The sequence below is a fragment of the Schistocerca cancellata genome, chromosome 3, assembly GCF_023864275.1.
Source record: "Schistocerca cancellata isolate TAMUIC-IGC-003103 chromosome 3, iqSchCanc2.1, whole genome shotgun sequence".
NCBI lineage: Eukaryota > Metazoa > Arthropoda > Insecta > Orthoptera > Acrididae > Schistocerca > Schistocerca cancellata.
This window is the reverse complement of record NC_064628.1, coordinates 24,434,771-24,448,888: the sequence shown is the minus strand read 5'-3', so window position 1 is coordinate 24,448,888 and position 14,118 is coordinate 24,434,771. Positions and strand designations below refer to the sequence as shown.

Sequence of the window (14,118 nt, the reverse complement as noted above, 5' to 3'; positions counted from 1 at the left end):
CGCTAAGGACAACAGACACACACTCATGCCCGAGGGAGGACTCGAACCCCCGACGGGGGAAGCCGAACCGTGACAAAATGTGCTTCCATTACCAACTACAGTGAATGAACTGAGACATCGCATAACAGCAGCTGTGGAAGCTGTAACTCAAGGCATGTTCGCTGCAGTGTGTGAACAATTTGGATACCCATTGACATTGCCGTGCATCTCAAGGGGGCATATTGAACACCTATGAAAAGGTATGAAAAGAATCTTTTTGAGCTTCTCGCTTATTGAAAACCAAAATTCGTAGTATATGTATGTTAGTTTAAGAAATATTGATGTGCCGAATCGGCTGCTTCTTTTTGATACAACCTGTATTTAAAGGTGGTTAAAATACATAAAAGATGACAATAAGAGATGATTTTGTAAAAAAAAAATAGGTAGCAGTTATTGACAATTTTCACGCAAAAACAGGCGAAAATATATGAGGATTTTGTGTCTAGGGCCTCTGCCTGAATAAGTGTTTTACGCTCCGTGGATGACAGAGTCTTGCCACCGACCTACATCAGACACTTGTTTAGGGTAGCCAGCTTATAGAGCTAAACTCGGCAGTTGAAATATATATATCATGTTAAAAAAACAATGTCTTGTGACTAGGGCCTCCCGTCGGACAGACCGTTCGCCGGGTGCAATTCTTTCGATTTGACGCCACTTCGGCGACTTGCGCGTCGTTGGATATGAAATGATGATGATTACGACAACACAACACCCAATCCACGAGCTGAGAAAATCTCCGACCCAGCCAGGAATCGAACCCGGGACCTTAAGATTGACAGTCTGTCACGCTGACCACTTTTTTTTTTTAAGTGTAACATGTTCGCTTTATTGTCTTGCAGACTATGCAAATAAAAATACAAAAGTTTGATGCACTTGTCTTGTACAAAGTCAAAGGAATGAGCTGAAATTACCAGTTACTCGGTTCAAGGATAAGAGAGAGCGGGAAGTAATGGATCGTCACAAACACGTTTACTTCGTAAATGAGTCTTGTAGCTGCCCTTGTTACATCTGGATGCAACTTTCACCATCTCAAATATAAATATCGCAGCATGAAATCGGAAGGTATTGTGCACATATAGTATCAGTCAGCTGTCTTGAGTAGCTTTCACTTTTTTGCATGCTCCTTCTGGAAGTCAGTCATGTACTTTATTAAGGCTTCTACTTCATCCATGGTGATCGCGTTATACAGTGATGCCCGGATGCCACCCATAGACCTGTGGCCCTTCAGTTGTTGCATGCCTCTCTCCTCAGCACCTTCCAGGAATTTCTTCTCCAAAGCTGCATCTCCACCAGCTATTCTGAATGGCACATTCATGCGGCTTCTGCAGTGTTCAGCAACAGGCAGACTGTAGAAGCCAGCAGAGCTGTTGACGACCTCGTAGACGCGGCGACTCTTCTGCTGGGCTTGCTGACCCATTGCTGCTGCCCCTCCTTGCTTCTTAATCCATTGTAGGTAGAGTCCCATAATGTAAATTGGATACATTGCGGAATTTTGTGCACTGAATTGTCCTGTGCATTGATTTTGACGTCCAGGATTGTTGGCACTATTGGCTGTGCCTTTCCTATGAGATCTTCACGGATTATCACCACTGTTACTCCTGATGTTCCAACATTCTTCTGGGCACAAGCAAATACCACCCCAAACTTAGACACATCAAATTCTTCTGAAAGGAAGTTTGAAGACATATCACAGACAAGTGGGACACCTTTTGTGTCTGGAATGTACCTGAATTCGACACCATGTATTGTCTCATTGGCACAATAATAAACATATGATGCATCTGGACTGAGCTTCCATGTAGATTGGTTAGGGATGTCGTTGTACGCAATCATCTTTGGCAGTACCATATCCACCTTTCCATACTTGGCTGCCTCTTTAGCTGCTTTGCTTGACCAGCTTCCAGTCACAATGTAATCAGCACTTCCACCGGATGGCATGAGGTTCATTGGAACTGCTGAAAATATACCTGTTGCGCCACCTTGTAGGAAAAATGTTTTGTAATTATCTGGTACTTTTAAGAGGTCCCAGTCAGCTACCGGGGGCGGACATAAAAGCGGACACTCGTTTGATGATATTACATGGTCCGTGTGTAACGTCTACGCTCTCGCGTACGTTAACTCTTTAAAGCCTGTACTATGGTAAGTTGACGGGCTTCACCTTATCAGAAAGGATTTTCGTAAATATGTTGACCGCGTGTACCTGAATGGAGGCAAATCGGACTTACACCCACTCAGTAACAAGAATGATACGTCAAGCAAGTCTAAAGTGCAACTACACGTTTGGGCGGACAAGAAACATACACAGCAGATGCTACCAATTGTTAATAATACGGTCGCCAGCCTAATTAGGCATTAAGTGAGTTTTTTTCCTGTACAAGTGGATGTACGTACAAGCATAACAACACGTAGTAATACTGCATTATATGGTAAACTTTAGAACCAGAAAAATCTACTGAACTAATATTTTCACTTTCTGTACTAATTTGGACAAGCTATAAATACACAACATTATACTATAATGATTACTACAAACAGCGTTTTGTCTATTGATCCGACTGAAATTGGGCGTAGGTTACCCTAGAAACAGCACTTTTGAAACACACATACAATGTCAATTTTAAGAAGGGTAAAACACTGATAAATTTAGGTTTTATAACTTTACTGGTCAAAGCAGTTCAGTACACTTCAGGATTAAAATGAATAGAAAAGAAAGAAAGGAGAAGGGGGGGGGGGACCCTGAAACTGTTATGGTCACTCTAGTGAAAGTTTGATCATTGAGAGCCTTAAGCATTGTAGATTTCCAATATATGATTTACCACTCTTTTTGTCTTATTTCCTGCTCATTTAACTACCGTTATTTTCGTCTCAATTTAAATAAACTTCATTACTAAACCAATTTCAATATTATCTTCCAACTTGGTCAGACCTATATTATTCGTCCAGTATTTCATTAACAACAAAGTTCTTTAAACATCATTCTAACATAGATAGGTCTGCAGATAATTATTATTAACATAAACTTTAAATCTTCATCTTGGGATACTCGGATTGCACAACATTTGGAAAGGACCCTGTCTAGGTTAGTTGTGAGGATAATTAATTGATAGGACAGTTCTGGTAAAATTTAAGTTGTTATTGAACAGTATGTAGCAAAAATAACACTGGTCCACACGAATACAGTACTAAAAGTTTCAACCTGTTCGTATCGATGAGGCAGTCGGCAGGCGGCGAGATGGCGAGGCACAAAGCACACGTACAATTACAGCAATGGCTCATGAAATATCGTCACTTTACTTCTTCATAGCGTCGCAATTCTTTTCCATTTAGTGCCTATGGAATATTGCCATGCTGTATAGACGTCGGAAATAGCGCATCCGAGGCTCAACGAAACCACTTTTTCCAGGAGAGCCTCCGCGATCCAGCACGTGTTTCGCAGATCGATGCCCAACTCCGACTACTACTGCTGAGCCCGTTATGCCGTACCGCGCCCGTGTGCATTTTCCCGCGCTCGCCTGCCTCCACCATTTACCGCTCCCCTACAGACAGCGTATTCACCAAAGGTTTTACATTCTACTTATCCTAATGCATTGCCTACGTATGGACCAGTCATACAATTACAACTTTCACATCTTACTGTAGTTTCAACATTAGTTTCACTTCCCTCCGATTACAACTTTACTTGAAATTGAACATAAATATTAAAATTTACGTCGAAAATTGTTTATAGCTTCTTCAACATAATGTCATGAAACAAAAAAGAAATGAAATCGGAACCTCGATTATACTAATTTAATGAAATTCAGAAGAAAAAAATTTATTATATATACAATAGTATAACGTTAGTGTTGTTACACGTGCCCCTGCAGCGCTAGCTTTATAGCGCGGTCGCGCGCGCCGATACGCTGGCGCGTGGAGCGTGGTCCGTGCCGTGGGCTGAGGCGGCGACAGCAGCGCTGGCGAATACGGTATTAGGAGCGCCACCTAGCGGCTGTCGTCTGGGACCATGCATTATGGCGGGCTTTCGACCTCCTCGGGCTGCGATACCACAGAAGGGATGCCAGTGATAAGATTCACTGATGACATTGCAGTTCCGGCGAAAGTGAAGAAGAATTACAGGATCTGTTGTATGGCATGAGTACAGAGTACGAACTGGGAGCAAATCGACATCAGGTGGAAGGAACGAAAAGTAGCGGAAATGAGAAGAGCGGTGAACTTAAATCGGAATTGGGGATCAGGAAGATGACGAAGTTAGAGAATTCTGCTACGTGGCAGCTATGTTCCCCATGGAGGACGGAGCAAGGACGTAAAAAGCAGACTAGCACTGCAAAAACGGGCATTCCTGCCCAAGAGAAGTCTAGTAGTATCGAACTCAATTTGAGGAAGAAATTTCTGAGATTGTACGTTTGGAGCACAGCTCTGGCACTGAGACATGGACTGTGGGAAAACAGGAACAGAAAAGAATCGAAGCATTTGAGCTGTGGTGCTACAGAAGAATGTTGAAAATTAGCTGGACTGGTAAGGGAGGAAATGAGTAATTCTCCACAGAGTTTGCGAGGAAAGGAACATACGGAAAACAATGACAAGAAGAAGGGACAGGACAGTAGGACATCTGTTGAAACAGCAGCGAAAGCTTCCATGGTACCAGAGGGAATTGCAGAGGGTAAAAACTCAACAGGATGAAAGAGATGGGAATATGTCCAGCAAATAATAGAAGATGTGGGTTGCAATTGTTAATCTGAGATGAAAGTGATGGCACAAGAAAAGAATTCGTGGCCGCATTAAACCAGTCAGATGACTAATGGCTAAAAAAAAAGTCAGATAAGTAACTGAGAGCCTTAATAAAATAATGCACCTTGCTATTACATGAGAGCACTGTAGAAATTACTTTTGGGTGACAAAAAATGTGTATCCAAAAGCTAAATGCAGTAAAATGTTGTAAAATGAGCATATACTTTTATGTAGTACTAATGACAGGATGTAATGACATTAATAACCGAAGGAAATTCTATTAGAAAAAAGTCTGAACCCAGGGGGACGAAACCTCAAAAATGTTTCAAATGGCTCTAAGCGCTGTGGGACTTTTAAGGTCATCAGTCCCCTAGACTTAGAACTACTTAAACCTAACTAATCTAAGGACATCGTACACATCCATGCCAGAGGCAGGATTCGAACCTGCGACCGCAGCAGCAGCGCGGTTCCGGACTGAAGCGGCCGGCGACGAAACCTCGCATCAGGCTTCACTGACGAATGTTAGTAATAACGTTTCTGTTTACACACTTTTTATATATCTTGATTGCTGTAATTTATAGTTTTCTTATATAACAGGTCGGTGCCAACGGCCTTGTCGCAGGGAATACACCGGTTCCCGTGAGATCACCGAAGTCAAGCGCAGTTGAGCGTGGCCGGTACTTGGATGGGTGACCATCCAGACGCCATGGGCTGTTACCATTTTTCCGGGTGCACTCAGCCCCGTGATGCCAATTGAGGAGCTACTCGACCGAATAGTAGCGGCTTCGGTCAAGAATACCATCATAACGACTGGGAAAGCGGTGTGCTCACCCCACGCCCCTCCTATCCGCATCCTGAACTGAGGATGACACGGCGGTCGGAAGGTCCCGAAGGGCCACTTGTGGCCTGAAGACGGAATGCTTTATTACAGTTCACGACAACCGAGTATAATGGGTAGTCATAAAATTTGAATACAACCACGTATAAGTAAAGTTTTTTCTTTATTAGCAGGTACATGTCTGCAGTCTTGGTATACACTGAAGTCCCTGTACCGTAGTACCGTAATAGGAAGCTACAGGAAAAGAAAAAAAATGGTGCATTCCATCTCCGCTTTACGAACTTGCTGCGCAATTTTGTTTAGGTTCGGCCAGAGGCAAGCTACAATACTGTGGCGAGGGGATTTTAATATGTACTCGGACAACTGATATGGTGTAACGGTAAACAACCAAAACGAAAATTAATTAATTAATTACATGACTTTATTCTTGTCACGGTGTGACTTATCCTCATAGTTAACGCTCCTACAACTCAGTAAAGATCCAGACTCTAAGAAAATTACGTGATAATCGCTTTCACTCGTATGGAGCAACGTCTAGACATCCACTGCACGGTAAACAGTCCCCTGGTACCTTGCGTAACCTTGTTACTTTTGTCTTGATCCACTACCTAATAAAGTGTGCTGAACTCCTCTGCTACGACGTGCTATTAGCATTAATTCGCATTATTCTTCTTTACATCACTTTAGTTTCTAAAGGCAAATAATTTTCGAGATTTTTAAAGCTATTCGCATTCCTAATGTTATTATATAAGTAATTTAAGAGTGTAATGCTTGTATTTATTTTGATCGCAACTTTATGCATTTCTTAATGTTGCATATTAAACAACTCCTTCTTGCAGATGAATGTTGGCGGTCAACAGATAAAATATTCCGGCAATACACTTTTTTTTGTAATGTGTAGACGATGTTTCATCCACTCTGACTGCTCGTTGTTACTTCGTGGTAAGGGATAGTTTACTTAGTCATCATCATATGGAACATGCATAATTCTAATATAAAGCTTGTTGAAGATTGTCATCAACTATCAACATGAGCGTCAAACGCGTTGCAGCGGCACAACGAAGAGAAGCCGAATTGCTACTACCAGACGCGCTGTATACAGTTAACATTCCGAAGCCTCGATAGTGGAATTTTTACGCATACCGGCATCACGCCCCAATATGTGAGAGAATTAACGAGCACCCCCAACGATTATACAAGGGTTGGAACTTAAATAGTGGCAACTATTTATTCACAACCGATACAAAAGAGTTACATGTTTGCACCTGTTTACTGTCTTTCAAAGTAGTCACCAGCGTTGTGTAGATGTGTGAGACCTTCGAAATAACCACAGACTTCAAGAAGACTATCTGCACGCTCTCTGCCACCACCATCCGGCACATAAACGTGGCTTTCTGAATCGTGTTTAAAGTCATCTCAGACGCTGAAAGTCTGCTGCTAGAACTGAGACACCTCCGAAAAGTCTTCCGCGAAAACGGGTAGAGCCACCGACAGGTGTCACAGGATATATCTGGCGTGACACGCAAGAAACACACTAACAGAGATGAGAACACCACCGAAGAAGAAAGCAAGAAACTTGCGTTTTGGCCTTTCTGTGGTACAGTGTCGCGAAAGATTAGCCGGCTCCTGAAGAGATATAACATTTCATCGGTGTTCAAGCCCCCAACAAAAATTCTAGAGCTCATGAGGCCTGTGAAGGACGATTAGGGCTTAGATGGCCTGGAGTGTACAAGATACCAAGTCAGTGTGGCTGTTACTACGTCGGTCAAACAGTACGCACTGTGGAGCAACGCCGGATGGAACTCGAGAGGTGCTTACGCCTATGCTATCCAGAACACGATTTAGAAAATGGACACCGAATTCTATTCGACGAAACGTCTGTCGTTATGAGGACGAAGGCATTTTGGGATAGCGTCATAAAAGAAGCTGTTGGAAAAAAAAGACCCTCTGAAAACACCATCAACAAGCACGGCGGTTTGCAGCTCAGCACAGCCTGGGACCCGACCATCGCGAGGTTAAAACGGGCGCGCCGGACGCGGGATGAAAACATTACCAAATATGGCGAGGAACAGAGCACTAAAGTGCGCATCATTTATGTTGGCGGCCGAGTTTAGGTTCGTTCTGCGCATCTGACGTCACAAAACACAGTCATCCAATGAACAGAGAACGACGTTGCCACATCTCAACTGCAGTGCAGAGCATGGACGAGTGTCTCCAGTTTTAGAAACGTTCAGTCATAAATAAAGTAGTACAACAAAAGCAATGTCTTGATAGCAGACTTTCTTTTATAGAAAGTTTGGAAAAAGCATTCTTTATACCAATTGCTTCATATTCTATTAATTAATTAAACCAAACAAGCAATGAGACTCCTAATTCAGGCGATAGCAAGGAAAGATGTTTGTATCAATCTCACGAACCGCTTTTTCGCAATAAAGAACAGCGGTAATTGTTTATTTCCTATTGTACTTCGACGAAGCGTGAGTAATTCGTAGTCATACCAACAGTGTTTGTCAGTATTTTGCGTGACATTTTATAGTCCTCATGGCATTTTGTTGTCGGACGCGGTGCGTTAGCGTAATGGTTAAGGTGTTTGGCTGCTGCGTGAAAGGTGATGAGTTCAAACCTTGAGCGATGCTTAATATTTTCATTGTTTAAAAGCAACATCGAAGTGCCTTACTTCACGAATTATATTCGTTTGAATGCAATTTTTTGAAATTTCTAGTGCTTTGTCTCTTCATTAACCCTTTCGCTGCTGCAGACACGTGCTCCCCGCATTCCGCGCTGTGCGCGATTTTGTCACTGCACTGCTCGCCCTAGCAGATACATCGTGTTCCGACTGCTTTGACACCCTTATCAATCGATTCCACAAAAACTATTTGGCCCAAAAAATAGATTTTTACACATCTTCTTGACTGATATCTTCCCCCCATAAATGACTTAATTTTGTTTCGATGTTCAACGCAGTTATTATGCAGTATTAAATACAGTAAACCATTGGATGAAATTTTGAAGAGTTTGCAGAGGTAAAAGTCCATAGAGTATACTTTCCGTATGGTCGATTTTAGTTGCCACAATGTTGAGAATGAAATGTGGACAAGATACCTAAATTTCATATAAAATTTACTGTATAACCATATCTCATTTAATTTAAGTACAACATAGGTGTCGTATGTAATATTGAGAAATATTCCGTCTTTCGCGACTGTAATAAAAGTATTATTTACACCAGACGCGTTTGACTTTATTTTAAAGCACTTCAATCAAGGAAAGGTATGGCACATACACAATGGTACTCATGTTCTCTTTCTTGTTTTTGTTCCACAGTCACAGTTTTACCAATGGTACTGAAATTTATTCCTCTTCTGCAACTGTAATAAGGGACTTATTTAGACCAGACGCGTTTCTCTCTTTTGAAGCATCTTCAGTGGACAGTATTTTGTCTCCTCCATTGCCAAGTCACCTTTCATAGTTTTGTGCTGCGGTAACACAACATTCAACGTTTGTGTTGGCAGATCAGTGTTTTAGCAAATAAATGACGTTTGTGTGTGCCACACACAAAAATTATATTTGACATAGCTCAGAGCACTTCACTGATAGACGGTATATTCAAGTCCCAACGTTTTTGTAAGTCCACAGTTTTGTTTAATGTATTTTGTCTACTTCCTTTTGATTGATTGAAGTGCTTTAAAATAAAGCCAAACGTGCTCAGTGTAAATAAAACTTTTGTTACAGTCGCGAAAGACGGAATATTTCTCAATATTACATACGACACCTATGTGGTATTTAAATGAGCTATTGTTATACAGTAAATTTTATATGAAATTTAGGTATCTTGTCCACATTTCATTCTCAGCATTGTGGCAACTAAAATCGACCATACGGAAAGTATACTCTATGGACTTTTACCTCTGCAAACTCTTCAAAATTTCGTGCAATGGTTTACTGTATTTAATTCTGCATAATAACTGCGTTGAACATCGAAACAAAATTAAGTCATTTATGGGGGGAAGGTATCAGTCAAGAAGATGTGTAAAAATCTAATTTTTGGGCCAAATAGTTTTTGTGGAATCGATTGATAAGAGTGTCAAAGCAGTCGGAACACGATGTGTCTGCACAGGCGAGCAGTGCAGTGACAAAATCGCGCACAGCGCGGAATGCAGGGAGCACGTCTTTGTAGCAGCGAAAGGGTTAATGCGGCCGTGGTGGCTTTACTTCATGAACTGCACGCTCCCCCCTACACGTAAGCTTGCGAACTATGCTATACTATGGCGCTGCTTCTATTGGCGCGTGCGTCGTGCGCAACTGGCAACGCAGCTATCTCCCGCGTCTGGGCGGGCATGCGCGAGCCGCCAAGATAAAAGAATTGAGCTATAGTGACGTCACAACCAGGAATGCGACTATATAACGACGCGGCCACGGCAACACAGCAGTCAGTCTTACCACTTGACAATGACTGAGGAGAGAACGGTCGAAAGCTCGTGGGATTTGAACCACCTGACGCCGCTGGAAGCCCGAGATAATTTTATTAATTCTCAACCACTGCTTCCCTATCGTGCTCCACGACTCTTTATAACTGCCATCTGGTTTCAGTACAAATTATAAATAGCCTTTTCTCCCTGTATTTGACCACTGCCACCTTCAGAATTTGAAAGAGAGTATTGCAGTCAACACTGTCAAAAGCTTTGTTTAAGTCTACAAATGATAAAACCTAGGTTTGCCTTTCCTTAATCTATCTTCTAAGATAAGTCATAGGGTCAGTACTGACTCACGTGTTCCAAACTGATCTTCCCCGAGATCGGCTTCTACCAGTTTTTCCATTCATCTGTAAGGAATCCATGTTAATATTTTGCAGCCGTGACTTATTAAACTAATAGTTTGGTGATTTTCACACCTGCCAACACTTGCTTTCTTTGGGATTTGAATTCATATATTCTTCTTGAAGTCTGGGGGTGTTTCGCCTGCCTCATACATCTTGCTCACCAGATGGTAGAGTTTTGTCAGGGCTGGTTCTCCCAAGACTTTCAGTAGTTCTAATAGAATGTTGTCTACTCCCGGGGCATTGTTCAGTGCTCTAAAATTCTTCACAAAGTATCGTATCTCCCATTTCATCTTCATCTACGTTTTCATCCGTTTTAATAATATTGCCCTCAAGTACATCGCCCTGGTATAGACCCTCTATACACTCCTTCCACTTTTCTGCATCCATTCTTTACTTAGAACTGGTTTTCCATCTCAGCTCTTGATATCCATACAACTGATTCTGTTTCCTCCAAAGGCCTCTTCAATTTTTCCGTGGGCAGTATCTATCTTACCCTAGTGATATATGCTTCTACATCCTTACATTTGTCCTCTAATCTTCCCTGCTTCATTTTTGGGACGTTTGTATTTCTTTTTGCCTACTTCATTTACTGCATTTTATATTTTCTCCTTTCATCAGTTAAATTCAATATCTCTTCCGTTACGCAAGGATTTCTACTAGCCCTCGTCTCTTTACCTACTTGATCCTCTGCTGCCTTCACTATTTCATCTCTCAAAGCTACCCATTCTTCTTCTAACATATTTCTTTTCCCCGCTCTTGTGAATCGTTCACTAATGCCCTCCTTGAAACTCTACAACCTCTGGTTCTTTTAGTTTATCCAGGTTCCATCTCTTTAAATTCCCACCTTTTTGCAGTTTCTTCAGTTTTAATCTACAGTTCATAACAATAAATTGTGGTCAGAGTCCACATCTGCCCCTGGAAATGTCTAACAATTTAAAATCAGGCACAGTGTTTGTCTCTAATGCAGTGATTTCCACTGCCTTTTGCACCCTCATGCCGTTGATCATTGCTGAATTTTCCACCTTTAGGGGAGTTTCCTACCCCAAGGGCAAGGGAGTGCTCCGAACCTCCGTCCTCTTTGACAGGGCCGATGGCTGAATGATGGGTGACTTCTTATGCCTTGAGGCTTCGGCCGCCATTGCTGACGATATTTATTCAAGTGATGGTGTTTTTCGAAACCAGGATCGAAAACGTTCTGATTATAAATCAAAGACGCTATCCCTAGATCACGGGTTCTTATCAGGCTAATAAGATATTTGAGGTTCAAATGTTCTTGTGGACTAAGTTATTTTGATGTTATGTTACGTGATGAAATTACGCACAGTGAGTCCGAAGCATGCATATGCGCTCCTATCCTAAAATTGTTAGATCCGGATCTGGATTCAGTTTCGTCTACTGTGGAGCTCAAAGTACTGTGGACACAACGGAAGTTGATTTTGAGGCTCCGTCTGTTTGTCTTGGTCATAGTACACAAGGCACTCCTTCTAAGATTAATGTCAAAGCGAAGAAAAGCAGGACTGAGATTAACTGCAAATGTAAAGGAAAAACATTTCAGTCACTTGGCGCACGAGATGTACTACCGAATAAGAGGAGGGAGTCTTCTCCTCAGTATTTGTCAAATAATGATGTAAAAACTTTCCCTTGTCACAATGCAAAGTATTGCAAGTGTGGTAAACAAGGTCACATCGAAACCGTCCGTTTACAAAGCAGCCTGGATGGGCACTGGGGTACCGCAAGACTAGATTATGGCTTTCGACAAGTGAATGCTACGTTAGCACTGCCATTACGGCCAGCACCAACGAAGGCTCGTTTTCCTGCTTCGCAGAAACATTATGCTGTAGTCCACGGACAGAAGAACAAACTTAAAGTCCAATTAAGAGCGCTCTCAAAAGATAATTAAATTTCAGTTCGACAAAACCCTAATCAATAAAGACACCTCTGAACCGGTCGACAGACCATGGCTACAGATGCGTACTTCTGTTTTATCTATTTATAAGGGAAACGAAATTTCAGAACTTGGCGTGTTCATTTAGCCAGTTACCTTTTATGGCTTTACAACGAGTGTTTTCTTTTATGAACTATGTTCTAGAAGCCATGCAGAGATTTTTAGTTTAGACTTGTTTGATTTTTTCAACCTGTGCATACAAGACAACGTGTTACAAATCAGTGCCTCGTACTATCGCTTCTGACTTGTGTAATGGGTACATTTAACATTTTTAACCACGATTAGGATGAGATAAAAAATTTGAGTCGCACATTACTGTTAAAGGCAATGTGCAACCATGGTTTTATTATACCAGGCCTGTCCCCCACGCTATACGTTAGCTGATTGCTCAGGAACTACGACGATGGAGAGAAAATGGGGTAATATAACCGATTTCTTCAAGTTAGTAGGCATCCCCGTTGGCTGTACTCAAAAATCCATCAGAAGGTTTACATCTGTGTGCTGATTTCAAAGCCTTCGTAAGCTCACAAACTGTCTTGGATTCATTTCCTCTCGCAAGACCAGAGGAATTAATGGACAGTTTAAGAAAGGGCAGATTCTTTCCCAACACTATTTTATGCGAGGCCTACATGCAGTTACCACTGGGCGAGCATTACAAACAATATTTTGTGATCAACACTCGCCTGCAGTTGTTACAGTTTCGAAGACTACTGTTCTGAAGTGTTTCAACTTCTGATGTTTTTTAATGTTTCCTGGAACAATCAACAGCAACAGTACCTTCATTTTTAATGTTTCCTGGAACAATCAACAGCAACAGTACCTTCATTTATACACTATCTGGAAGACACTGTTGTCATGGGTCGTATGCCTGCAGAGCCTTTGGCCAATTTAGAATGTTTGTTTAACATGTTCCATTAAGTTTCGGGTGTGCAGCCGCAAGAAATCTCCTTCTTCTACACGAGTATAAAGGGACGAAGCGAGCACTGGAGCGGCAGTCTTGCGGCTCACTCTGAAGGTGGCTGAACGTTATACAGCCGAAATATTAGAAGAAGAAGGAGATTTCTTGCGGCTGCACACCCGAAACTTGATGGAACAGTCTTTGCGCCGCCAAAACCTGAAGAAGCACGTTTGTTCAACATGTTTGTTGCAGCTGGCTGAAAGTGTGACAAGGGAAAGTACTCCATTTGCTTTACGTACTACACGAATATATAATAAAAATGGGGGGTCCTATTTTAAAAAAACGCAGTTGAAATCCGTTTGACCTATGTCAGCGTCACCTAGAGGGCCAACAATAGTGCCATCTGGTTTCCCCCTTCAAAGCTAGAAAAGTTTCGTTCTTTGTAGTTTTTCCGTTTGATGCTTATATGGTGAGATATTTGGCCTGGTCACGATCAATGAACCACCCTGTAGAATCGGATCACAATGCAGTTGCGATGAAGAGCTGGCTGAAGTTTAAGACATTAGCCAGGAAGAATCAGTTCGCAAAGAAGTGGGGTACGGAAGTGCAGAGGAATCACGAGTTACGCTTGAAGTTCTATAAGGATATAGATATAGCAGTAAGGAATAACTCAGTAGGCAACACAGTTGAAGAGGAATGGAAATCTGTAAAAAAGAGGGTCACAGAAGTTAGAAGGATAAACATTGGTACAAAGAACGTAACTGCGAAGAAACCATGGGTACCAGTAGAAATGCTTCCGCTGACCGAAAAAAATTGGAAGCAGAAAAATGTTCAGGGAAGTTCAGGAATAC

The 14,118-nt window shown here is 41.9% G+C and overlaps 1 protein-coding gene across 1 annotated transcript in view; it reads right to left on the bottom strand.

Annotated features, from left to right (window-relative positions):
• Positions 1-842: 842 nt before the first annotated feature.
• LOC126175492 (phosphoserine aminotransferase-like) overlaps positions 843-14,118 on the bottom strand; it is a 73,461-nt gene continuing 60,185 nt past the window's right edge. The window contains 2 exon segments of the mRNA XM_049922314.1: positions 843-1,524; positions 1,527-2,072. Coding sequence (XP_049778271.1) covers positions 1,145-1,524; positions 1,527-2,072 — 926 coding nt within the window. The 3' untranslated portion in view covers positions 843-1,144.